Source organism: Pyxicephalus adspersus, chromosome 6, assembly GCF_032062135.1.
Source record: "Pyxicephalus adspersus chromosome 6, UCB_Pads_2.0, whole genome shotgun sequence".
NCBI classification, from domain to species: Eukaryota; Metazoa; Chordata; class Amphibia; order Anura; family Pyxicephalidae; genus Pyxicephalus; species Pyxicephalus adspersus.
The window spans coordinates 47,968,111-47,994,870 of NC_092863.1; the positions used below are offsets into that span (position 1 = coordinate 47,968,111).

General features: G+C 36.6%; 1 protein-coding gene across 4 annotated transcripts in view; it reads left to right on the forward strand.

Moving 5' to 3' along the window:
• TANGO2 (transport and golgi organization 2 homolog) overlaps positions 1-26,760 on the forward strand; it is a 74,538-nt gene that overhangs the window by 12,844 nt on the left and 34,934 nt on the right. For 2 of the 4 annotated variants that reach the window (XM_072415683.1, XM_072415682.1), the window contains exons 2-3: positions 13,662-13,784; positions 15,602-15,719. In XM_072415683.1, coding sequence (XP_072271784.1) covers positions 15,664-15,719 — 56 coding nt within the window. In that variant the 5' untranslated portion in view covers positions 13,662-13,784; positions 15,602-15,663. The remainder of the gene's footprint in view (positions 1-13,661; positions 13,785-15,601; positions 15,720-26,760) is intronic. The other 2 variants (XM_072415685.1, XM_072415684.1) reach the window with 1 other exon arrangement.

Sequence of the window (26,760 nt, forward strand, 5' to 3'; positions counted from 1 at the left end):
AGGGATAATTTGAAGGAGTGACGCAGACACAGGAACTGCTTTATTATGCACCACCCTACAATGATTCCTAATAATTTCATGTGTAAAAATAGCACTGAGTGATGGGAAACCATTCAGAATTATGTATGACTATGTAATTAGCAAAATGAGCAACCTTTTTATTAGTTATAAGCAAACTCCTGCTGGGTAGCAAAGCCATCAATCAGGGGAACTTGAATATTGATAAAATGTTTGCAGTTGTACAGAATTCACAATTATCTGATGGAATAAATGTATTCTTAGTACTTTGGCTATATAAGGGAAATGTTGATTTCATCAACTTTCTACAAGTACTTTCTAAAAGCACCTATGGTGTACTTCCAGAATATGTGGTAACCCAGTTAGCATGTCAAACACTTTCGAACAAATTTAAAAAGTTAGTGCTTATGTGTTATAGGTTATTGTTTGTCACCGATCTTCATTAGTAAAAGCCTAGGAACTCTGTTACTGGGTTCCATTATACTCCTAGACTGTAAGCTCCCGAGGATAGGGTTAATTTTACACCTAGACAATAAACACTCGGAGAAAGGATCCATTTTACACCTATTGCTCTATTTATAAAACAGGGAATCTGACATTCCCTCAAACATTCCTTGGTGGAGAATCTTCCATGTCCATGTGTTTTAATTATTGATTCCTACCATGTGTATTGAGAGAATGTCAGATTCCCTGTTTTATATATAGAGCCCCTTTTGTAGTTACAGGGACCCATTACACATCTAAACTGTAAGCTCCTGAAGACAGGGTTCCATTATTTTTTCTAGATCTGAAACGTCCGGTTACTGACTATGATATAATATTATGATGTGGACACCATTATTTTCAAAGACTGTAACCCTGGGCTTTCATTGTACTGCATTTGTTGTTGAGATTTCAGTGCTCAACCCAGAAATTTTTTTTAAGCCGGGTGGGAAGAAATTGTAGGTGGGTGGCAGCCCCTGTATTGTGACCAAACTCTTTAGTAACCACCCAAAAACAGCCGGGTGGGTGCTGAAAAGTGCCGGGTGGTGCGCCCAGCTAAAAAGGCATGGGGAGAACCCTGGATTTGATATGCTTTAATGTATCAATTGTGTAACATTTAAAAAAGTTGAGATCCCTTTAGCTCAGTATTTTTTGAAGCAAAACTCTCACCAAACTTCTGTACCATTGCAGCAACAAAAGGGTAAAAAGAGGTCTTCCTTTATAAATGTTTTCACCCACTCCATTCAGCTTCTATTCAAAACATACACATTGTTCACATTATATTCAGTTAGAAAATGTGTGAACGTATTCATGATTTTTACATTTTTCTAATTGAATCCAATGTATAATCTGTCACAAATGAGTTTTTAGTTACACTTTAAAGCTGATGTGTAATGTGCTTATATTTTACCTTCCCCTTTTCTCCGTGTCTAGCAGAGCGGGCTCTAGTAACTAAGATGTGTTATCTAGTGGGCACAGAGGAGCTTACCATTGCCATGGAGGTTTCCCATTTAAATGAGAACTGTACTTTCACACCATAATACAGCTATCTGTTGCCCTCCAGCTGTACGTAAAGCAAAAAAAAAACGAAAAAAAAAAAAAAAAAGACAACACTTTGTTGTGATATTCAACTTTATTCCAGTTATTTCCTCCATAGTACTTTTTTGCCACTATATGTCTAGTCTGATGGGATATGCACTACTCAATAGTGGACCTGTCTACTATTCTGTGGAGCTAGGTTTACTTTGTAAGCTGCACATGCCGCAGTAGCATGCTGCTCATATGTATAGATAAGAAGTAAGGAAGTCAGGAACACAGCAGGCACCAGTAGTTACTCATGGGATCTCCTAATGCTGATGTTTATTCTGCTAATTTTTTGCCTTCTCCGTTTCCTTTTGTCCTTTCCTAAATTAAAACTAATCAAATTACAAAAAATACCTTTTTTACTTTTACAGAGTCATGTCACTAACTGTCTCTTGAAAGGGCTCATAATCCTAATGTCCCTGCTATAGTGATATGTAATTTATACAATCCAAGGCCAATTTATAGGGGGAGTCCAGACGACCATATTGATGCAAAGGAAAAAGTGCTAAAGCCACTGAGCCGTATTTAGGATCCCCTGACCTCATGTCTTTGCAAAGCAGACAAGATCAAGGCATGGTGCTGTATATAGCTTTGTGAAAACGATGCTTTGGTAACACATACATTTGACGCTAAGCCTACATGATTGAAAATGTCTCTAGTTCATACATGGTTCTCATCTTTCTTAGTCTTGCTATACTCATAGGGCCTGATTTATCAAGGCTTTCAAGGGCTGGAGAAGATACACTCTCATCAGTAAACCAGGGTGATCCAAAAAACCTGGAGTGGATCTGGTCCAGGATTGCAAACATTTGCTAACAAATAGCAAAAACCATTCCAGGTTTGCTGGATCACCCAGGTTTACCATTGAAAGTGTATCTTCTCCAGCCTCGGAGAGCTTTATTAAATCAGGCCTATACGGTGCAGAAAGTCATTTTTCTGTCCTATTTACTAAACTCAGGACAGCTATGTTGCCAGTGTTAACACTGAAGTCTGAGCAAATCTAAAACCTGTTTCATACCTCCCTCCACCTATGCTGCACTAGTCTTCCAAACATTTTTTACTAACCTTTGTGATCTGTCTGCTGCCAGTGCTGACAACACTAAAATTCACAAACTTTTCATTAGCTTTTTTGTATTAAAAAAGAAAGGATAGGCCAGAGTGCAGCTTTAAAGGCTTTTCACCTTTTTGTTTTAACATTCACCTTTGTTTTAACATGGTCCAGCTTTAAAAGCTTTTCACCCATTAGTTTTTATCCTCTGTAAGCATTCGTTTCAGTGTCTAGGTAGAGCTGTCCTGGTATTGTGCATCCTGATATAAATATATTTACTTATTTATAGTTCTGCTTACTAGATGGACTTTTAACCTGTGTGTAGCATCAGCTCAGGGAAAAGCCAATAAGTAATATGAGCAGTAAAAAAAATAGACTTAAAGCCCCAAACTAAACTTAAAGCATGAAAAAGAGTTAAAAATTATGTTTGTTTTTTATTTTTGGCTTTGACCTCACTGAAGAGATTTTTTCTGAATCTATGATGTATTTTTGTGCCCATTGCAACGTTTTCACATGACTTCCTGTCCTGACACAATATACAGACTTGGGGTTTAGACAGATCTAAACCAGAGGGTTTAGACAGATCTGATGGGGATTGAATTTTATGCATGCATATACATACATACATACATACATATATGTTTACTGTTTAGAGCGGCTTGGCCATACACTTTTCCCTTCTGCTAGATTTCCTTAAGCTGTTTTCTTGTTGTTTGGTTCTTGGTATTGGAATTGTACCTAAACTCAAATTACAATAATACACAGTTGTAAATGCCAGATAAAACAATGAACTTTCAGTTCTCTATAGTAAACATAACTATTTCCAAGTCATTTACTCAATGCTGTATTCTAAGTGCCATCAAATAAACCTTTAATTTATAACAAGATTATTCACTGAGGCATTAAAGAGAACAATGGAAATGTTGAGGTGCAGTAACCTATACCAACCTTTCATATTTGGCTAGGTTTTTATAAGGGTAAAAAAAAAAACTTATCCATAATAAATTTTGTTTAAGTAAAGAAGACTGAGTAAAAAAAAGAGAGAAAGGAGGGGAAAAATGCAGAATAACTGAACAGGAAATAAAAGATAATTCATAGCATCCATGAATACAAAACATGGCTTCACCAGAAACAAAAAATAAAGAAAACATAAGTGTACCAGTGCAGAAAAATGATGTATAGTTCTCAATCAAAACTGAATCTTGTCCTGGTATTCTTCAATCAGGGCTGTGGAGTCGGTAGATAAATCCTTCCACTTCGACTCCTTAGTTTCTGGTACCTCCGACTCTCCGACTCCTCTGTATTTACGGGGTTTCTCATTTTATCTTCACACTTTTGCATTCAAACTTCACACTTTTTTAACCAAATTTCACAAAAAAAATTTGGACCCCCTAATTATTCATAAACCAATATATTTATTATAAAATTATTAATAACACAATATTTTTACCATAAAAGTTTTTTTCAAGAAACATTAATTAAAGTATATGAAAATAAATTGATGATTTGTCAATTATTATGTTTTTTACTTTATATCACTTTAAAATTATATATCTTTATTTCAGAGACTTATGCTAAGTTTTAGGATAACAATATTATTCATCTTTTTATCTTCAAAGCTGTTAGCTTTATATTTAGGATTGCACTTACCCTTATGGCCAGAGAATTAAGTAATGCAGAACGTCAAAGACTGGTAGACAGTTATCTGAATGAAAGTGATGCCTCCCAGATAGCAATGGTTTTGGGGTATAATCGTACAATCATAACCAAAATTATTAAGACCTATGAATCTTCCAGTAGAGTGGAAAAATTACCAAGAGGTAGGTTTGAAGAATTAAAAGTTGGATGAAGCTTATAAGGAGGAGTTACGCAAGTTAATGTCCGAAGATTGTGGAATAAGCCTCAGGGAAATGAAGGATCAATTATTTGCCAAATTTGGAATTAATGTATTTATTTCAACAATAGATATATGCATTGATAAATACCAATGGTCATTAAAAAGAACTTTTTATTTCCTGCAAGGTGCAATGATTCCCACTCTCTTCAAGAAAGGCTTAGCTATGCTAACAAAATCCTTGATCTCATTGCTAAGGAAGATGGAAAGAACATCTACTTTCTTGATGAAGTTGGTTTTACCATGTCAATGAGAACCAAAAGAGAAAAGATCTCCTATTGGGCAAAGGGCGGTGCATGTTGTGGCTAGAGTGCGTTCCAGAAATGATTCAATTTGTTGTGTGAGGAATAAAAAAGGGACCCTCCACTTTAAGTCACAAGCACAAGCATTTAATCAAGAAGCATTCCTCAATTTTTTTGATGAGGTTTTGAATGTTTTTAGTGAAAAGAGTGTTCAGCATGCCATCCTAATTATGGATAATGTCCCCTTTCATAAAACTAGCCAGGTAAAGAGCTTGGTTGAAAGTAAGGGACACTAACTCTTATTTTTACCACCATACTCTCCATTTCCTAATCCTGTTGAGAACATGTTCTCTAAGTGGAAAGAAGTAGTAAGAAGAAAAAGGATAAATAATTGGGGTGCTTTATTAGAAATCATCAATAGTGTATTTTTAACAATAAGCGAGCGGGATTGCTCAGATTATTTTACAAAAATGTTTAGCTTTTTGCCTAAATAGCTAGGAGGAGAAAACAATAATGATTATTAAATCATTTAATTAATTGTTACATATTTTTATTTAACGTTTCTTGAGAAAAACTTTTATGGTAAAAATATTGTGTTATATATTTAATTTTATAATAAATGTATTGATATATGAATAATTAACCACAGAACTACTGTCTAGGAAGCTGATGCTCTACTGTATTGGCCAGTTTAAACAAAAGACAAAAAAATGAAAACAATAAGTTTTTTTTATTGTTTTTAACAAGTGGCTATAACGTAGTAGCATTGCATGCATAAAAAACAGGAACAGGAACTTTACCAGTTTAAAAATATGAGCCACAATCTTTGGTAGTTTTAAAACAAAAACAAAGCTTCACTACATGAACAAAACCAAAAGCTGGAAAACCTAAAACCGTTTATATATTAAACTTGGATAAAGTTGTAGAGTAGAATAGCTGTTAAATGCAATCCAAAACTAACTAAATGTAGTGTTGCTCTAAGAAACAGAATTGCTTCTGCCAGATCATTTTTATATAAGATATCTCTTTTATATCTTTTATAGAAGATCTTAAATCTGACTTGATTATTTTTAGAGCTAAAAATAGTCTTTCAACACTGACTTGGGTGGGTGGCATTGCTGTTATGATTCTAGCCACATGACTAATAATCTCAGGATAAACAAGGATGGCGTCTTCTACAGTCAGTTTCAATGAGCGATCATACTTTTCTACTTCTTTTAATTCTTTAAAAAACTCCTGCTGAAATTTCTTTATTTGGACATTTTCTGGTCGTTTATCTTTCACGCATATGCGACGTCGCTTTACTGTTGAAAGTTCCATTTTGTCCCAGTAGGAATCAAAGTCTAATTTTTCATTTGAAGAAGATGATCCTGAGTTACCAGTGCTTATAGCTTCATCCAGTGGTGGTGTTTCAGGTAGTAATCCCTTCATGCGAACTGCTACATCATAGAAGGCCTTTTTTGCAGTATCAGTCTGGTCATTGCTCAACAAAATTTGGTTTATTGGATCTACATAAATAGCAGCTAACAACATTTTATTATCCAGTAAGAGATTCTCTCTTTTCTTCATTGAAGATACAATATCATCAGCTATTAACCCTCCACTTTTGTTTAGGCAATATATCAAGCTCTTCTATTTCAAGAAGAATTTACCAGGTGTTAAATCTTCAGATTGCAAACTCTAGGTGACAGTTAAGGGGTTGGAAAGTAGATTTTCCACTGGCTTTCAGGTAATAAAATATTTTCATTGTCCAGTTCTTCAAGAAAGTCTTTTAGTTCAAGCAAACGCTTTACCATCAAATAAGTGCTTTCCCAGCGTGTTGTTTGATCCAAAATGGCTCCTTTTCCTGCACGTCTTTTCAAAATGGCATCTGTTTTAGGGGCCCTGGCTGCAACAGTTACTTGCCTCAATTTGCCAATTAGAGTAGCTGCATGACGATCTTTCAATCCATCTCTTATTGCAAGTTGTAGAGTATGAACAGCACAATGCATATGTTGAATAGTAGTATGCTTTAATGCTTCTTCAACAGGGTTATCCAAAATGTCACTATTCTCTTTGCTTTCAGTTTCTTCAATACTTGCAGAACTGTCTTCCTATATTATCTGTCTGTCACTTTCTTTTATCTACTTTATTCATTTTCTCAATTGTGCTCAACATATTAGAAGCATTATCTATCACAATACATAGAATCTGTTCCTTTTTAATTTCAAAATCTTCTAGAACATCCTCCACTAACATCTAAAGATAGTCATTGGTGTGATGTGCCTGGGTGTCCTTTACTCCCAAGGTTTGTGTTATTGTTTTATTATTTTCATCAACAAATCTAACATTAATAGCAAAGTAATTGACTCTGACGTGTACATGCATCTATTTTTATGAAGACAAAATGTCTTTTGGTAGTTCTTTCTTTTTTACATTTGGCCTCTTCAATTATATGTTTCCTTATTCTTTCTCTTTCCAGAGAAAACCAAGTTTTTTAGCCTTTTCTCCATTTAGGCCTAGAAGGCTGGCTTTGAAAAGGATAGTGCTACATTATTCTTTAATACCATTTCAATATGTGGTTTTTGAATTTTTCTGTTGTCATTGTTATGGTAACTTTGTCAGATATAAATAGTCTTCTTAGTTGGGTTTGGTCTCTAGTGGATTTCTGAACATTTTTTATCCCAGAAGTAGATGGAATATTTTCATTGATATCTTTCTCATTCACAACTTCTAACACTTTAGGATGAAAACGTTGCAAGTGTGTTCAAAGTTGATGCTCTTGTAGGTGCATTTTTGTTAGACCGACTGAAACTGCCAATTTTTGCATCACATTATTTTTCATCATCATCTTCAAGAACACGTTGGCACCCGTAATGTTTCCCATCACTTGATAATGTAAAGTGCTCATAAACAGCAGACTTTATCGTGTTTGTTGACAGACTTTTTGCCATTCTAAACGGGCTGCCACTAAAACATAAATATAAAATATGTTATACTAACTAGCATATTTTTTTATTTAAATACAAACACACACATAGTCCTGCACTATTGCAAACATACATACAACACGTCACTATACACACAAATAGGCTATAGACCTGCACTGAACTTAGACATAGTTTGTCCTATACAGAAAAACATGCACAAACATATATACTATACACACAACACAGAGCCCTACAGTTTACTCAGAAACATACACACAATATGCACTATACACAAACATTCATAAACTCCTGCACCATACACACAAACATACACATAGCCCCGCAGTTTTATCCAGAAACGTGCACACAGCCTTCCATCATAGTACACACAAGCAGCCATGCAGTTTTAAAATAAATATGAACATTTACAGTTGAATCCAAAAAGCTGTTCATCCAAGTTCTTCTGGAAGGGAGCATATATGGTGAGTGCAGACAGGACACCTGAACACACATCAGGCCATATCACTCACCTACATCTATATCATTACACTTGTTTACACTCAAATGGACTTGTTAAACACATTATATCTGAAATAAAATAAAAACACTTTTTGTTATGTACATAATCCAGATTACAATAATGTGAATGGCAGTTTGTATATTAGCTCAGCTGAACTTCACACTAGTAGTAATACTTCTATGCACTGGGCTTTGTTCTTACATCAAAGAATTGAATTATAACTATTGTTTGTGAAATAGGACATTTGAACTTGCTGTATTTTTTTATTATAATTTAAATTTATCAGTTAGAGTCAGAGTTGGCACATTTTTATAGACTCCGACTCCAGGTACCTAAAATTGTCTCCAACTCCGACTCCACAGCCCTGGCATCAATAGAATAACTGTTTGTGTACTTGAAAGTAAAGGGAAGACAGTCAGTTTCTGTTTCATGAAATAATTAAGAATGACGTTGAATCATTTTGCAACAAAATATTCTGCTCTAAAATTAGATTCAAGTGTTGTTTCTGCCTCCTAGCACTCAAGGTATATGAGATGAATAAAGTCTTTGGATAGCTTGTACAAGGGGGACGGCCATTCCCGCATAACAGCTCCATAAGCTGCCAACCAACAAAAGTGTATCCATTGCTAGTGTGAAGTGGCAAAGGTGTCAAACACAAGGCCCATGGTCTGAATCCGTCCAGTCTGGCCTTTTCATGTGACCTGCGGTGACTGTGCCCCATCCAAGCGCCTGACATTTGTAGGCAGGAGGACCCAGTCCCAGAAAGATAGGTAGAAGCAGGGCAGTCAACACAAGTGCTGCAGGCAGAAGGACCCCAGTTTTCTAAGCACTAAGCATGACTGCTGCTGCTCCAGGTATGGAATCTCAGTGGGATGCTCCATTATCAATGTCTCCAGACAAAGGTCTCCACCTCAGCACAGTCTGTGGCTCCATTCCCCTCACATATACAGGCCAAGACAGGTTAGGATAGGACAGGTACACCGACCTCAGAAAAAGCTGCTATGAACAAAAAAGCAATCACTCGTAAAATGTCCAACAAGTGAAAAGTGGATGCAGAAGGGAGACAATTTAATAAAAGATAGCAAAGCAAATTTATGTTCATGCTTCACGAAGACAAGCATGTTTCTATTTTCTGAATATGGTTAGTGCACGAGGATGGCGTGTAATATGGTGTCTGAGGGTGAGGAAGGATCTATACTTCTACTAACACTATGTATCATATTATTTATAGAAGATGATCAAGCAGTGGGTGAGCTTTAGTCATTTCAGAAATTTATGTAAGAACTTGCTTCCAGAATGTCTGAATGGATGTACAAGACAACAGGCAGTGGAGCCTTTTGATACCCATTTCGGGCACACTGCCATGTTAGTGGATGCAGAAGAAGTGGCAGCAGAGCGCTTGAAGGTGAAATAAGCCCTGTGAAGAATTTTGTACTAAGTCTCACGCCGTTGTTCGTTAGCAATAATACTATGCATTAGATAATAACCCTCTACCATGTTCCTGACAAAATCCTCAGATGGAAAGGTCATCGCTCACATTTGAATCATTGGAGTTCACTAGAGTATATGTATAATGAGGCAGAATCTGTGAGTATAGAGCAAAGATATTATATTTAGGCAAGAGTGGTAGACAACACAATGCTATTTACTATACATCTCTTACATGCATCTGGATCTTACCTAATGTCAGCCTCATGTAATCCTCTTCATAGAAACATCTAAACCTGAAACAGGTTACCACAAAGTTTTGCTGAAGCTTTTACTACGGGAGAACACAGCTTAGAGGTTAGCACTCTGGTTCCTTCGGGTCCTCTGGTTTCCTCCCACATTCCAAAACATGCAGTTAGGTTGATTGGCTTACTCACAAAAATTTACCTTAGACTATATTATGACATACAACTATGGTAGGGACATGGATTGTGAGCCCCTTTGAGGGACAGCTAGCGACATAACAATAGACTTTGTACAGCACTGCGTAATATGTTGGCGCTATATAAATACTGTGTAAAATTAATAATAATAATAATAATATTACAGTAGTGATCTTCTAACACTTGGATCCCCCTGGACAACTCAAAGGAAAGGCAGATCAATTAGCTCTTAAGTTTGTTCCTATTTGTTTATTTTGCTGGATTGGGTCCTAGAGTAGGCTGTATTGCAGGGAGGGCCAAGAACTACTTAATAGACTAGAATAGGATAGATAATTAGAATATACTGGATACAATTCTATTTACATGTCATACATATTAACAGATAATTCTTTTATACACCAAACCATCCCTTATTGAAGTAGATCTGTTTTATTACCTTATTTTTGCCTGTTAATTAGAAGGAAGGGAGATGTAAAAGTGAAGCTCCATACAAAGGTGTAAATGCTCAGTTTAACTAAATGGCTGTGAATTGTTTTAATAAACTAATAAACTTTCTTGTTTGCTCCCATGGCACCTAAAGGCTGCCTCTTACATATAATGCCCTAAGTACAGCAGGAAGCATTGAAGAGGGTGGACTATGTAAGGTCTAATTACAGTTTGAAAAACAGGTTAGCTGATCCCAAGATGTTCTGGAATAAAATTAAAATTCTCACATGTACCTGCACTATCATTCTTCAACCAGTTTACTTACTAGACCAGACTACCAGAACCTCCTATTCATGCCAGCTGGTGCTGGGGCTAGTATGTTTGCAGACTGCTACAAAATTCTTGTTCTGTTTCTTCCCTCACTGTGTTTCCAGATTACCTGGAGACTGAATAAAAGGACTGTGGAAATAAGAACAAGAGAAAAGCATTACATGTGGGATCATAATTACTTAGCCAAGGTTGTTATTTAATCAATTCCTGATTACACTAAAGCACATTGTGGCAGGAAATTGAACATCTTTCAGTGTATATAATTTGAATATCGCTCTTCTCCACACTAAGTGACCTATTATTCGATTTTAATGAGTTTCTATGGTATAAATATTGGTTTTCTATTTAATTTTTCTTTTCACCCTTTTCCCTGCTGGTATTTATACTTCTGCTATGCTTTTGATATATTATACAGTGGAAGACTTTTTCAATATGTGTATGCCAGATTTAATTTACAACATAAATGTTCATATTTCTGTGCTTTTATAACAAATTTTGTAATGTAATTTTTCTATTTATTGTTGACTTTACATTCCTTCCCAACCTCTGCTGATTGTTTTCTTGTCATGCTGGTCCATATAGTTCAATCATTCTCAGTCACAGAGCTGGAAGAAATAAGTGATCATACTAACTTCATATTTTACTCTTTTGCTGCCATGCTCATCTCAATCAAGATATTTCTTTTCAGTGCATTTTTCTGCCACTTTGTGTTTCCAGTCCAATGGCCAACATTGTTCAACTCACCTTTTTTAAGACCAGGTTGTTCTGGGTTAGGGGAGCCTGGAAGTCAGCTTTGATTGGATCTATTGGGATTTTAAAAAATCTTTCCTTGCACTGGCTTTGGGGTCAGCTAGCAGTAAATGTATCTGACCTAGTACAAGAACAATGTCACTTATCTTATTGGGGTAAGAAGCTGTATGTGTTTGTTGTTTTTGTAGGAGGGGGACAAAAGTATGTATGTAGAAAGGTTAGTTGTTAAAGGAAGAGGGCAACCAGTAGTGTAAAAGAGATTACATTGTTATCACTTTGCAGACAGTTGTTTCCCAAATACTGGTGCACAGATTTTATCAGACCTTCCAGTTGCACACACTGTTACTTATGTAAGTTTTACATATTAACATGTTTAAAACAATTATTTATTGTTATTGTATTTGTGTATTCATGGTTCTCCCCAGGCCCTTTTAGCTGGGCGTAACACCCGGCACTTTTCAGCACCCACCCAGCTGTTTTTGGGTGGTTACTAAAGAGTTTGGTCACAATAAAGGGGCTGCCACCCACCTACAATTTCTACCCACCCAGCTTTAAAAAATTTCTGGGTTGAGCACTGGTATTATGCTATAGTTTATTTGTTAGTATGCACATATTACAATGTATTCACCAGACATGTTTGGAATTTTTGAAGTAAGGATTGTTTAGATTTAAGGACAGTAATAGTGAACGTTATGCGTGGGGAAGAAAACATATTTTAAATACTTAATAAATCTTATAGATAGAGATTTGTTGTCCCATAACAACTGTTAGGTGCTAAAATGTTTGTACACAGATCATAAACTTGCTTAGGAAGAGCACAAAAAAAAATACAGGTGTTACGGCATGTTCAGACCTCTGTTTTTTGAGGCTTTTGTAAGCTTTTTCTTTTTTTTTTTTTTTTTTACAGCTATCAGATGCTTACAAAAAAACAAAAATTGTGTAAAATAGTTTGAATGAAAATAAATAGTCTGTTTTGGTGCAGGCTACAGGCTAAAAGTAGCTTCCAACGTTGTTTTACCGTCCAAATCCTTCCATAGACTTGCATTTAACTGCTCATTAAGGCTTCCTGTCAGGGAGTTTTTGCTGGTTTATTGCTGAAGAATGACACGGTATGTGAGCTCTTGCAGAAGAACTGCATGATGACATGTCTACTTGGCCTGGCACAAGTCCCCTGCTGCATGTGCTTTTTGAGATACGTTTGAATTGCAGGTAAAGCAGACTTTTGCGCTCTAGCCCCTTGCAGTACTTTAAACGTATTTAAAGTAATGCCTGTGTATGCAAGCCTTAAACAGTTAAAGAAATATTTTTTTTTCTATTGAAAAAAATTTAGACCAATAAAAGGAAACTTTTGTGCGAAATCCTTTAAGTGTTATTTAGTTTGTTACTTTTGCTTGATCTGTGTGCAAATGTTAGTGAAAAATATACTCAAGATAAGTGGGAGAAAAAAAATCATATACTAAATACTTTAACTGTATACGAGCAATACTGGTCCTCAACTTTTGTATTTGTTATTACAGTTTGTCCCATATCTGGGTCTTTTGCTAGACTGTTTGTTTGACATGTTAACAAAAAATATTATAGACGACGGCATGTTCCGAGTTCTACAGCGTCCTGTCCATCTCCAGCGTCGGATCCCCATCTTTTTTGTCGGATCCCCGTCTTCTCCTTCCCTCTGTGTACGTGTCCCTCGGCGATGATGTGTGCTCGTTGGCGGGAAATTCAAATTTCATATTTTGTATTGGATTCAATACAAACGCCTGTATCCAATCCAATACCACATAATACAAAATATACACAAAGTAAATAAACAGGAAATTCAAATTCATATTTTGTATTGGATTCAATACAAACTCCTGTATTCTATCCAATCCAAAATATTACAAAATAAACACAAAGTAAATACACATACACAGTTTTAAAAATTACCAGGTTATCCCTGGATTGCTGGTATGTAACACTGTGTCTGCTGTCTGCTATTACCTTTGCTGATCTTTGCCTAATTGTGACTATTCTCTCCCTGCCGCCTGCCTTGACCTCTGCCTGGACCGGGACATCACCACCTGGCTGACCTCTGCTATGGCTTCAAGCTCCAGAAGGCATCTATCCACCCAAAATGTGTTTGAACAGTTCTCGGACAGCAAGAGCGATCTGGAGTCACTTGTGGAGTTCACTCATAGTGATGGAGCGCCTGGAGTAGTGATTCTATGGAGGTTAGTGATGTGCGCACCTGGTGCGCGATTGACACTCGTCAGGCCCGGTCTGTGCTCCCTGGGTTTCCTTTTTCTGGGGCGCCTGGCCTGAAGCTTCACTGTGAACACAACCTCCTGGCCTACCTGGAGCTGTCAAAACCTTCTATGTGCCAGAAAGGGACATTAGTGTGGATGAAAATTTGATGGCATATAAAGGGAGACTGAGCTGGGTGCAGTACATAGCGTCCAAGAGGGCATGGTTTGGGATCAAATCTTTTATGCTGTGTGAATCCGAATCTGGATACATCTGGAACTCTGTCATATATACAGGCAAAGGCACAAAATTTGACCCCAGATTTAGTTTCTTTGGAGTGGCAACGTCTTGGGTTCTGTCTCTTATTGAGCCTTTGCTGAACCAAGGGTATTGTCTTACTACAGACAATTTTTATACGTCCCCTGAGCTTTACGAGTTCATGATACAAAACAAAACGGATGCCTACGGAACCGTTAGGGTAACCGGCACGAAGTGCCAGCCAATTTTAGCACAAAAAAAGCTCAAGCCTGGGGATAAAGTTGCCTGGCAGAAAGGAAAGATAATGACTCTCCGATGGCATGATAAGAAAGATGTCTGCATGATGAGCACTGTTCACAACACTGCCACTGTTCAAACCAGAACAAGAAGTGGGAAAGACGTTCAGAACCCCCAGGTAGTCATCGACTACTGCCGCACAATGGAAGGGGGGTGTTGACAAAGCCTACCAGGCCTTGACTTTCTATCCAGCTGTCAGAAAGCAACAGAGAAAGTACTATAAAACAATCTTTCACCATCTAGTGGAACAGTGTCTGTGGAATGCGTACATTCTATTCAAAAAACAAAAAGACAGGCCCCACCCTAAATTCATATGGAAAATCTGTAAAGCTATATGTGTGAAACACCTAATACCAGAAGAGGATGTAAATCAACATCAACTTGGACGACGTGCTTCATACATGGTGAACCGGCTACGCCTGAGTGCTCCTCGATTTCCGAAGTACATTCCACCAACCCCAAGAAAGTCAAGAATGTGTGTGCTGCTCCAAGAGAGGGGAGGACAGGAAAAAAATCCGAAACCCGGCTCTACTGCCCCAAATGTGACGTTAGACTATGTGCTGCCCCCTGTTTTAAAATTTACCACACTAGCGATGTGTTGTAGAAAAATATAGTACTATACAGTGTACAGAATTATTGCATTTTCAGTATTTTCAGTATTTTTGTTTTATTTATGCATTCTTGTTTAAGCTGGTTTTTGTGTTTTCAATTTTTTTTTTTTACATGATTGTGTGTTTCAAAATTTATTATATTCAGGATATCTACTAGCCCCCTGTTTGGACATATTTCAGTAAGTTACAGGTCTACAATATAAAAAAAATTAATGAAAAACCATGAAATACCACTTTTGGTACAGAAGTCAAGACATCAGTGAAACGCCCAGGAGGTTAATACAGTAAAGACAAATGGATGCTAAAAGACTAGTTTTCTTTTTAATGGAGGAATATCAAAGCTTCTGGTTCTGGAAGGATTTCTTGTTGTTCACCTTCTAGTGTTTCTCTTGGAAAAGCACCATATTACATTTCTGTTTAGGTTACACTTTAAGCTGTAAGAATGTGTTGGTGTGATATAGATAAATGGTACTCATTAAGACATATATGTCTTTGGTATCCTGGTGGTTTTAAAATTTAGTGTTGCCAATGGAAAATGTAAACCTTCCTATAGAAGGTGATGTGTGTTGAACAGAATGAAGTGTTAAATCATTTTTTGATTATTTAGTGTACTTATGTTATTTTCTCTTTATCTACAGGCAACTAAAGATTCATCCATGAAATAGCACATTATCCATGTATTGAAACTTATTGCGAACTCATGTGTATCATCTTCTTCAAATTTGATCCTCGTCCCGTCTCCAAGAATGCATATAGGTAACAAAAATTTCACTATGTACGGCTTTTCTGTCAGATTAACAATTCTAAATCAAGACCAAAAAATGCAAATATAAAAAGTAGGACAAACTGCATGTTAATATTGTACCTCAGTAAGCCAACAAATGAAGCTTTACATCAAGAACATTTTAATAAATGCAAATAATTCAAAACTGTCCACATTTACGTTATAGTTTTAGAATAAGTAAAACAGTAGAGGAACAGTAAAAGATGCAGGAGGGAAAGAGAGGGGGTGGGTCGGGTAACATTGGTGCAACATAGAACAAAGAACAACTCTGGTGTTATATAGTAATTCAACAAGGTGAGATGTTGCAAAACAAGGTGGGCTCAGATGATGGTAGGATAGAGTGGTGGATGGAGCTTTTTAAGCAATGTAATATGTTCTTGTTCTGGGAAAGAGTTCAAGATGTAGTTAAACTAACTGATAAAAAAGCATTCAGTCCATTTGTCCATATCCACTGCAGTGCTGGCCTCTATTTTTTCATTACATAAGTTGAGTAAGGTCCCTAGTGTTTGCACTTGAGAAGATAACCATTCCCATAATGGCTGGCCTTGCTGGCCTTTTTTTACCTTTACTTTTGTTTGTGTTGTTTCATTCATTTTTATATTTATATTGTTTTTCTAGTAACTTTTGAATTAGGCTATTATTATTATCATTGGTAATAATTTATAAAGGGTCATCATCTCAGTAGTGCTGTACAAGGAAAAAATTTAAGTGGGTGTCTGTAAACGTTCAACAGTTGCAATAAATGGAGAGTGGTAGGGCCTTTTTATGCTTTCAGTCTAAAAGTTGTTAAATTATGTGCAGCTTATCTTTTAAAGCAACACTTTTCTTTGTGTGTGTCTCTCTGATTTTCTTGTACTTCACTTGTTGACTTCTGATATTTGCTCTCTCTTGTAATTTACAATGGTCTTTGAACTGATTAGTAACTTCTATGTCCATTAACATGTTGTTGCAATGGGCCAGCCAGTAAAAAATACTATATCAGAAAACACAACATAACCATCTCTTAAATATTGTTCCAGTGACACCCCTCCCCTCCAAACACACGCACGTGCACCTACTTACTGGCTTCATGTATTGCTTTTACAAGAAATTCTTTTCATCTGAGCTTCAAACTCCAAATCTTTACATTTATCCTTATTGAACAATGGAGATTCAACAAATGACGCTAGATATCCCAGCTCGCTCACTGGAGTCCTTAAAGTAAACTAAAACATTTAAAAAAGGTTTCTAGGATATAATATAGATAATATACCAGTGTTTTTACCTTAGTTGCTATACTACAGTTCCATTCCTTGGCAGTTTTACTAACCTGTCTCCTATTAATGCACTGGTAGGACAGAAATTATTTATTAAATAAAGCTATCACATCTAAGAAATATCAAACTGTATTGAATACTTTTTAAAGAATTACAAGTACACTATTTGGCTCCATGATAAACCTTAGCATTTTTTCCCCTTCTTTAAATTATGTGCTATATAAATAGTTATACAGTTAAGTATATGAAATATATTCAGGCTTCATGTTTCCTATTGGTTCCACTGAAGCTACACCAGATGCTTTAAATTATTCCCTGCTGGTATGCTGGAAAACACTGACGACCAAGTAATCATAGCATGCTGATGGGAATGGCCTTGTCTACATCTCTGTATGTCCTGCATCACTGTATCTGTTCATGCACATAATTGCAGACAGGTGTAGGTCTCAGTTGGGTATCTCGTTCAGCTTTTTAAAGCAAAGGATCGATGACAGAGGTCTTTTTTTAAAGCCTCCAAACTTGGACAACACATATTGTTGTACATTGAGGCCAAGGTAATGGTGAGCTAATGCATCTCTCCAAACAGATGGGCAGACAATGAGTGTATAACAAGAGCCTCAAGGGTAGCTGATTCACAGCACTCCTTCAGATGGGGACATCTGTCCACCATTGTAATTGTGTTTTATTCATTAATGTATAAAGAAAAGTGTTTCCAAGAAAATTAGATATCAAGAAAATGTGCAGTGCTTATTTTCTATAATTTTTTTCCCTAACGAAAATGCATAATTTCCTAAAAATCCACAGAGAAGGCAGCAAAATACATTTCAAATGGGTCAGATAATGAACTGCATGGTAGTTAAGGGTATGTTAGCATTAGTGTTACATTCTTGTGTTTAAGGCTGGATCTACATGGACGTTTTTTGAAAACACATCTATGTTCCTGTTGCATTTATATGCGTTTTATGCACTTTTATTAGCATTTGTAACTCATTTTTATATTAAGTGCTCAAAAATGCAGGAAAACAACAGGAAAACATCATTGAACATTGAAATTGATGGAAGCGTTTACCCGCGTTTTCCTATGTTTTGGGGGGTTTTAACCCAGCGTTTAAATTTGTTAAACGTTGCAAGCAACGTTTAAAATAGATGTCATATACGTGCCTCAAGGAAACGTCCTGGTGTAGATTAACCCATTGGAATGCATGGGGATTTCAAACAAGGGCTTTTAAAGCCTCAGGTTAAACGCTGGGGAAACAGTCCGTGTAGACTAAGCCTTCATGATTGCAATATACCGTATTTTTCGGCGTATAAGACGCTCCGGCTTATAAGACGCACCCAATTTTAAAGGAGGAAAATCTAGAAAAAAAAGATTCTGAACCAAATACTGTAGTAAAATATTTTATATCAACTGTATAAATTTAACAATTCATCCCCTTCTGATCACCCTGTGCCAATTCATCCCCTTCTGATCACCCTGTGCCACTGTGCCAATGTATCCCCTTCTGATCACCCTGTGCCAATTCATCCCCTTCTGATCACCCTGTGCCAATTCATCCCCTTCTGATCACCCTGTGCCAATTCATCCCCTTCTGATCACCCTGTGCTAATTCATCCCCTTCTGATCACCCTGTGCCACTTACCGGTACCGTACTGTGCGTAGGATCAGCGTGCTTCCGGGATCGCAGTGCTTGCCGGCTTCTCGGATGAGGTGGATCGCGGGGGCGCAGTGCTTGCCGGCTTCTCGGAGGAGGAGGATCCCGGGGCCACGTGTGCCGGCTTCTCTTCGCTCGGAGGAGGAGGATCGCGGGGGCACGTGTGCCGGCTTCTCTTCGCTCGGAGGAGGAGGATCGCGGGGGCACGTGTGCCGGCTTCTCCTCGCTCGGAGGAGGAGAAGACACGCGCTGCAGCCAGTAGGAGAGGAAAGAAGAAGCACGCAGCATCGCGGGATCGCGGTATCGGGTGAGTATGAATTTTTAATTATTTTTAAAACTGTGTTCGCTGTATAAGACGCACCCACTTTTCTCCCCCAGTTTTGGGGAAGAAAAAGTGCGTCTTATACGCCGAAAAATACGGTATCTAACTTTTAAAACATTCTTATCCTATTTTGTTTGTATTTATTGCCAAAAAAGTAAACGGTGTGAAAACATATACAGATAATCAATTTATGGGTACATGGTACTAATAGTTCAAAAGCAATAGGTTGCAAAAGAAAAAGCCTGGTTAGTGTTGTTTTTAAAATAACTTTTAGCTGCTGTAGTTAGGAATTTCATGTGTCAGCCTCACATATAAGGCATCAGCTATTATTTTCTTAGTGCTATAAAATGTCAACATTTTCCTTTTTATTGCTATCCAGAGCTTAACCGCCCGACCGTTAAGCCCGACCTTGGTACGGGCTAAGAAAAGTTGCTCTTTTGGTTAACCCCGAGATTTTCCGTACATTAAAATCCCCACTTACCCAGGAAAAAAACAGCCGGCCGGCTTCTTGTGCGTGCGCGCGCGATGACGTCGGCGCGTGTGCGGGAAATTCAAATTGAAACTCATTCATTCATTTTGTATTGGATTGGATACAGGAGTTTGTATTCAATCCAATACAAAATGAATGAATGAGTTTCAATTAATTTCAAACATTTTTTATATTCATTATATCTACTAGACCCCTATTCGGACATATTTCTGTAAGTTACAGGTCTACAATTTAAAAAAAAAAAATTGTAACCTGTAACGCTTTTGGTACAGAAATCTAGACATCAGTGTAACGCTCAGGTGGTTAATACAGGTAATTCTTTCTTATTTTCTGTTCTGCTTACAACATTTTAGAAACATTGAATACAGAATATTTGTGTAGTACTTTCAAGTAAAGTGCAATTAACCTGCTTCTATCTGTTTAATGATTTAAAACACTCCTGCATACTTGCTGATATCCCTGCAGCCTTGCTTTGCTGTGCAGGTACCACTAAAAGTAAGCAGCAATGTAAACGTCTGTTAATCAGGTCTTGATGAACTTACCTTTGGTCATGTTTATACTTTTGCCTTTATCAGTGTGTAGTTAAACTAATAATCTCATGCTTATGTGTTACATCAAAAAAAAAGTAAACAAACCTGATGAATGTGTGGGACGGGTTGTGATGTTTGATTGTGTGTTGTTTCTTTAAAGCAGTTGTGTCTAACTTACAGTTTGTTGGAGACATTAACGTTGCCATTTTATTACTCTAAAACCTTCCCTACCTAGTTTTCTTCTGTCTGTTAGAGAAATGCTAACAATGTGTGTAAATCCTGTATATTGAGGAGTGAACACTTCTGAACTAAAGAGTTAAAACAGAAGTGCACTAAAAAAATTAAAATAAATTCCACTTAGCTTTAGTTCCACAGAGCTTCTGATCCCTTCATACCTAGCCTCAATTGTGTCCCGACCATGCAGCAACGCTATATCCCTCCTCAATCATTGTTTGCTGGTATCCAACTCGTATACAAATAACTACTACCTGTAACCCTATAAGACCCGACCTTCCTACTACCTACCATAAATCGTATAAAGTCAGATACCCTTGAGGAAGCCTAATTTGGGCGAAACGCGTCGGGGACTTTTACGGAAAACACGGTCTTATCACTTTTTCCTGTTTCCCATACATATTCTCTGTTGTTTAATGTCCACGCTAGCAATATTATGTCTAGTGAACTATCCTACTTCTGTGATCTAGAACAAAACTAGGCAAGACAAACATATTATGTTTTGTTAACTTGAACCAATGTTCCTACTTCTGTCATTCCTTTTACCAGAACTAGGCAAGAGAAATACAACATACTAACAAATATATGTTTGTGAATTATGTATTTGTATGACTTTGTTATGTATGAAGTTAAGATGTATTAATACATTCATAGTGTGATACAATACTTTTGAGCCTCGAACCTCTTTCTTTGTTTTCTCTCTCTGTGCTCCCTATTATTCTCTGAATTGTATTTACCAAAGTGGGAGGCCCAACTGTATACACCCTAATACCCCTAGGGACAACAGGGAACATCCCCACTCCCACCACCCCTTTTCCTACCCCCCCCTCCCCATTTCCCCCCTTTCCCCCCCATTCGCGGACCACCAGATACTTATATTCGGATCAGTGTATATGAGAGTATATACATGAATTGGTTTATTTTTATCAGCTCCCAACATGGTAAGCAGTTATTATGGATTTTCTATTTTAATCATTTAGGTAGAAAATTTCTCCACTACAAAACAAATCAGACTACAAAATTGGGAAAACACATTATAAAGCTTGACCCAGCAGGTTTCATTTCACTGCCATACCCTGTTCTTATTTATTACTGCTGTTTACTGCTGCTGTTTTTGGCAGAAGATCATGTGAGAAATGCTGGGATTTATTAGTCAAAGTGTATGGGCAAAACTTTTTTGGATAGAGTAGTGAAGGGTAAAACCAATGTCAATGTAACTTTAGTGCAGTGTATTATGTTGGGTAGATTTACTAAACTTTTCTTAGACGTTTTCCCTCTTGTTCCTATAATATCACGACTCAAAGGTTTTTTTTTTCTAAATTTCAGTCCTGAGGACAGTGGTCACCAGGACATGGTGAATCTTTTCAGGGACATTTAATATTTAAGTTAAAATACCTTTCCAATTCTTCTCTGTTCTATATAAAGTAACATAAAAGTTTGGATTATGCATTTGGTTTAGGTTGGCACATTTATAGATGGAGTTGTTGGTGGACGATAACTGAAATGTTGTGCTGTGCTGACTTGATATTTTATGTCTTTGATATTATATTTAGGCTTCACCTATTGTAAAAATTATAACTTCCAAAACAAACCCTTGTTAACAAAATGGTGTTTTTTTGGAAAATTTGGAGTTATGCTTTAAGGCAGAACTTTCATTAGGAGGTTATGTACGATATCATTGGTAACTTTTCTTAATCTAACAATATTTTGAATAATTGTTGACCCAGGATAAGTATGCAGTTCAGGTGTTTAGCTAACCACTAACTTATCACACAGTTATTTGCATGCTTGTTTCAGATTTGTCACTGAAAGTACTGACACCAAAAGATCAGCTTTACATCCATTTAATTAGCTTTACTTACAATTAATTCAGCAATGGCAGCTTCCATCATCTCTCAGTTGTAGGTCTGCTTTAAACCAATTTTTTAAATGACTGAAGCATTTAGCAAATCATTCTTTAGGATTTGAAAAAATTAGTATAAAGGTCTTTGTGTGTTACTATGCTTATTTAAATAAATATATTTAAAGATGTACTTTTGCATATTAACAAATCCAAAAAGTCTTTTTAAATACCTGGAATTTTAATTTCTTTTCACATAAAAGATTTGTTATAGTGCTATAAAGGCAATTCAGGCAAATAAATCATGCTTAATTTTCAGGGTCCTGGAAAGAACAAAGTTGGTGATAATTTTATGGAGAAGAGAAAAAAAAAAAAAAACCTTAATTGAGATTAAGCCCATAACGCATTAAAGATAACGCAAGTCAGGTCAATGGTTTCTGTAGTTCATTATTTACAGCTACATGGAGCTTCATGCACAATGGTTTTCTTATAATTACTTTTGGAATAATGGGGAGTAGCAGATGAGGCAGAATTATCTGATAACAAGCGAGTCCTTTCAATAATGGAAAAAAAGAAATTGCACAGGAACATGGACTGTCGCATAAAATCGCTTAATTTGCCCTTTAGTCACCTGTATTTTCTGCAGACATTGTCTATCTGTCAGTCTCACATTCCCTTATTAACTGTTAAGAGATTAGCACAGGCAGGGATTTCCCACCACTGCAGCAAATTAGTTTTCTATTTTACTGCAGGAAGGTTTGTCGCAGCAGAATAGCATTTTTGTGTGTATCACTCTGCTTAAGACAGCTTATCCAGATCATTAAATTATGGAACACGATAGCACACATTTATATATATATATATATATATATATATATATATATATATATAAATAAATGTATATGTATATGTATTCAAATGTTTTGAAACAACTTAGAAAAAGTTCTTTTTATAAGTATTTACCTTTTTTCACCAATGTAGCATTAATTAAAAAATCAGATAAATATATATGTATGTAATAAATATGTATAGCAAATTCATGAACATCATTCGAAAGTGTCCTTAGCTGTGTTTCCCATATATTTTGTATTTGTAGAACTTTACATTTATCAAACAATCTTCCATTTGCAGCAGTTACAGTTTTTCTGGCCTTTGGTTTTTATAGCAACAGGTGGTCCCAGGGTTACATACGAGATAGGGACTGTAGGTTAGTTCTTAAGTTGAATTTGCATGTAAGTTATAACAGGTACATTATTTTAATAAATGCAGTTAGGACAGATGTTTATCTCAATAAATTATTAGGCAGCATGGTGTAAGTTACTGTAAAAAATCCTCACTGTGAGGAGCAAAGCAAAAAAGAAAATGCAAAAAAAAAAACAAAAAACTTTAAGGAGCCTAGACATTCATTACCTTGCAAGCTGTACTTTGATATGCAAAAAGAAACAACTGCAGAGTTTGTCTTGGTCATTAAAGAGTTACAAGAGTCTGCAGAAGAGCTCAGTCTCAGCTGTGTTTAGCAAAAGATTCCTTCTGCAAGTCATGCAAACTGCACTCTTCCCCCATCAAGCCTCCGTCCTGCACACGAGCGAGCAGGGAAGCCCCGTTTGTATCTAGGAGTTGTCTGTATGTCGGATGTCTTTAACTCGGGGACTACCTGTACAGTCTAACCTGTCCTACAAAACCATGATATTGCACAGTCTGTATTGACCATCACCTGTTATTTTTTGCTAAATAGGTTTTGCATAACATTAGAAATAATATTTAGTTTGAATTGTTGCCCTGCTGGATTACAAAATTTACACCCCGCAATCCACTAAAAGATAATGTGATTCATCAGACCAGGCCTCATTCTTTGCTAATTGGTCCAGTTGTGTAGCCCATGTGCCCATTGAAGTTGGTTACAGCACTGTCCATGGAGCTGTGATGTGCTTCTGTTTATTTTTCTCCTAGCCAACACTGAGTTTTTGTTGTGCTTCATTAGATCTTTTATGACTACTGCAGTTTATGCTATATGAACTAACCTTTCTTCTGTATGTGCTTCAATAAGCCCCAGGGCTACCATGGCCCTATTGCTGGCTTACTTGTTGACCTAGTTATTTAGCTATTACAATCTGACCTTTGTCAAAGTAACTCAGATCTTTAAACTTTTTTGACTTTTCTAACACATCATTCGAAAACTGTTCAATTACAGACAAATATCAAACCTTTTGACAGGTGCCATTGTTACAAAATAATGGTATTGAGTTCTCTTGTCAGTGGTTTTGAGTCCTGATTGATCTACACATAACCCACAAAGTGTTCTTTTGAATGACTACATATTAAAAAGTTTTCTGGTAAATTTGTTAGAAAGCTCTGAATGCATGATAGTGTATAATATCTGACAGCCTACACTCTTGGGTTATCTGATATTATACACTCAAGACTTGATTTATTAAAAACTGAAGGATAGAGATTTTGCGTGAACCTGGATGATCCAGCAAACCTGATCTGGTCCACTTTCTCCAGTGTAGTGTACTTTTTTTTTACTTTATTTTTTTACTTTTACTTTTTTTTTGTTAGTTATTTTGAGCCACAAGCCAGACTTTTTTAAAAGAAATTTGAAAGGTTAATGGAGAAACATACACATTTACTCAAATTTAAGCAATGCAAATATAAAAGATAGAAGAGAAAGCATAAACAATCAAAAACTACCCCCTACAGAAGATCGATTTCCATATCCCTTTGAGGAGCGTTACTCTTAGCTGTTCCTGCCCACTATCTTTGCAGAACCAAATAACAGATAAGTAACTAGGATAACATAGGAGTAATTTGGTTACACCATCAAAACAGATAAACAAACCAAAAGGGCCTAATTTTGCTGCTTATATATTCATAAAACATCCAAGGTCACCCAAGGTTACCGAGAGTAAAGTATGATACAATGGTGTATGTTGAAACATTTTCATTAGATTTGTCAGTTAATCCTTAGGGAACTCCTGTATTACGTACACGGGTCATGGGTGTCCAGATCTCGTGAAGTGTTAATTTTATGTATTAATACCATTTAATGCTAGTCATATTTAATGGTAATTATACCCTTAGAGGACTGAATTCAGAATGGGGCAGAGTCTCTGCCTTGCGGGAAAGATAGGGATGATGTTATTTTTAAGAAAATATTCTATTTAATATCTGGTGGGAGATCTCAAAATGGAACATGTAGTGGACTACAAAGTGACTAAGGGTGGGCCATACGTTCCTCAATGTCGGTGCTCGAGAAAAAGAAGGTGTGGTGGATCCGATCACGTGCATGGTGGAACATGCTGGCCAAATAGTAGAGGCGTATATTGGGCATATTGAACCCAACCCCTATCCTTTAGGCAGTTTAAATTTAAAAATTTGAAAGTCCAGGTTTTCTTCCCCTCCAAGGATCAGTCTCTGACAGAACACCTTGCTGCCTTTAGGTTGTTACCATAATATTTGGTTTGAACACTAATGCAGTTGGGAACATTATTTGTGCAGCAGTTGTGGCTTGTGGCTGAAAAAACGGCTGTTATCCCAATGAGAAGTTATGAAACCTTAATAAAGTTTAATAGTTGTGCTGCTTTTGTTTTAGTACACATTTGTAAAATACAAATTCAATACAGAAATGTCTTCAAAAGTTTCTTTCTGTGATGCTGACTGTACTAATCTAAAATTAACATTTCAGAGCAAATGCCAATTTTAGCAGTATAAGGCTTGTTTTAATTCTTATAAATGAAGTGTCAGTCAGTGCAGCAAGAGATCTGGAAAGATTTTCTGCGATTCAGATTAAATAATGCAGCATTGTTTATTGGATGTGATCTGTTTAAAAGTAATATAATTCAAACACACACATTTACATGCACTATTTCTTAGTCCCTGGCATGTTAACCTATCCAGCAGCATTGGTCCACTGTGCCTGTCCTGGTACTAAAATAACTGATATTTTCCCAATGTACTCATTAAAATTTCAATTTCTGCTTTTCATCTGTTGTTGTAAATGGAAATTTGATCATATTAGAGTGTCATATGTTCTGCACGCTATTTGTATTCAAGGAAGGCCACAAAATTGTAAGTTGTATGGTATGAACATTACATACTTTATCTTCTATTCTCTGCTTACTGCATTGGTGCAATCCGCTTTGAGCAGAGCAGTTCTCATCCATTATATCACTCATCCTCTTCTAAGGCCCTTTGAACATCCTTTTATCTCTGTTCATAGCTGGCTCCCTGCTCCTGCCTTACAGGAGGTCAGCATTTGCCTGTGTTCAAACAAATGCTAGAACTGACTCCTTTATCAATTTGCCACAAGACAGATAACGTACATCCTGTGTAAGCCTGGCAATCACAAGATTTCCAGTTTGCGGCTTCAAAAGCCAGAAATTAGCAGATATATCAGAAATCAAAATATATTACTGCTATTTCAACTGTGCTGCTAGCCTTACCTTATCATCTTGACATATAATGGATTCTTTTATTAATATTATGTGTATGTATTTGTACCAAGGACCTGATAGCTTTCCTTATTTGTATGTATTTAGTTTTGCTTTTCAGCGTTTGAAAATTGAAATGTTAAAGTAACTGGATCTTACCTGTAAGTCGAGGATAGAATGAGCATTTTATATCTTATGTATTTTTTTTTTAGACTCCAGGTAAAGGTATTAGCTTGCTAGTAGAAAATAGGAATGTGGG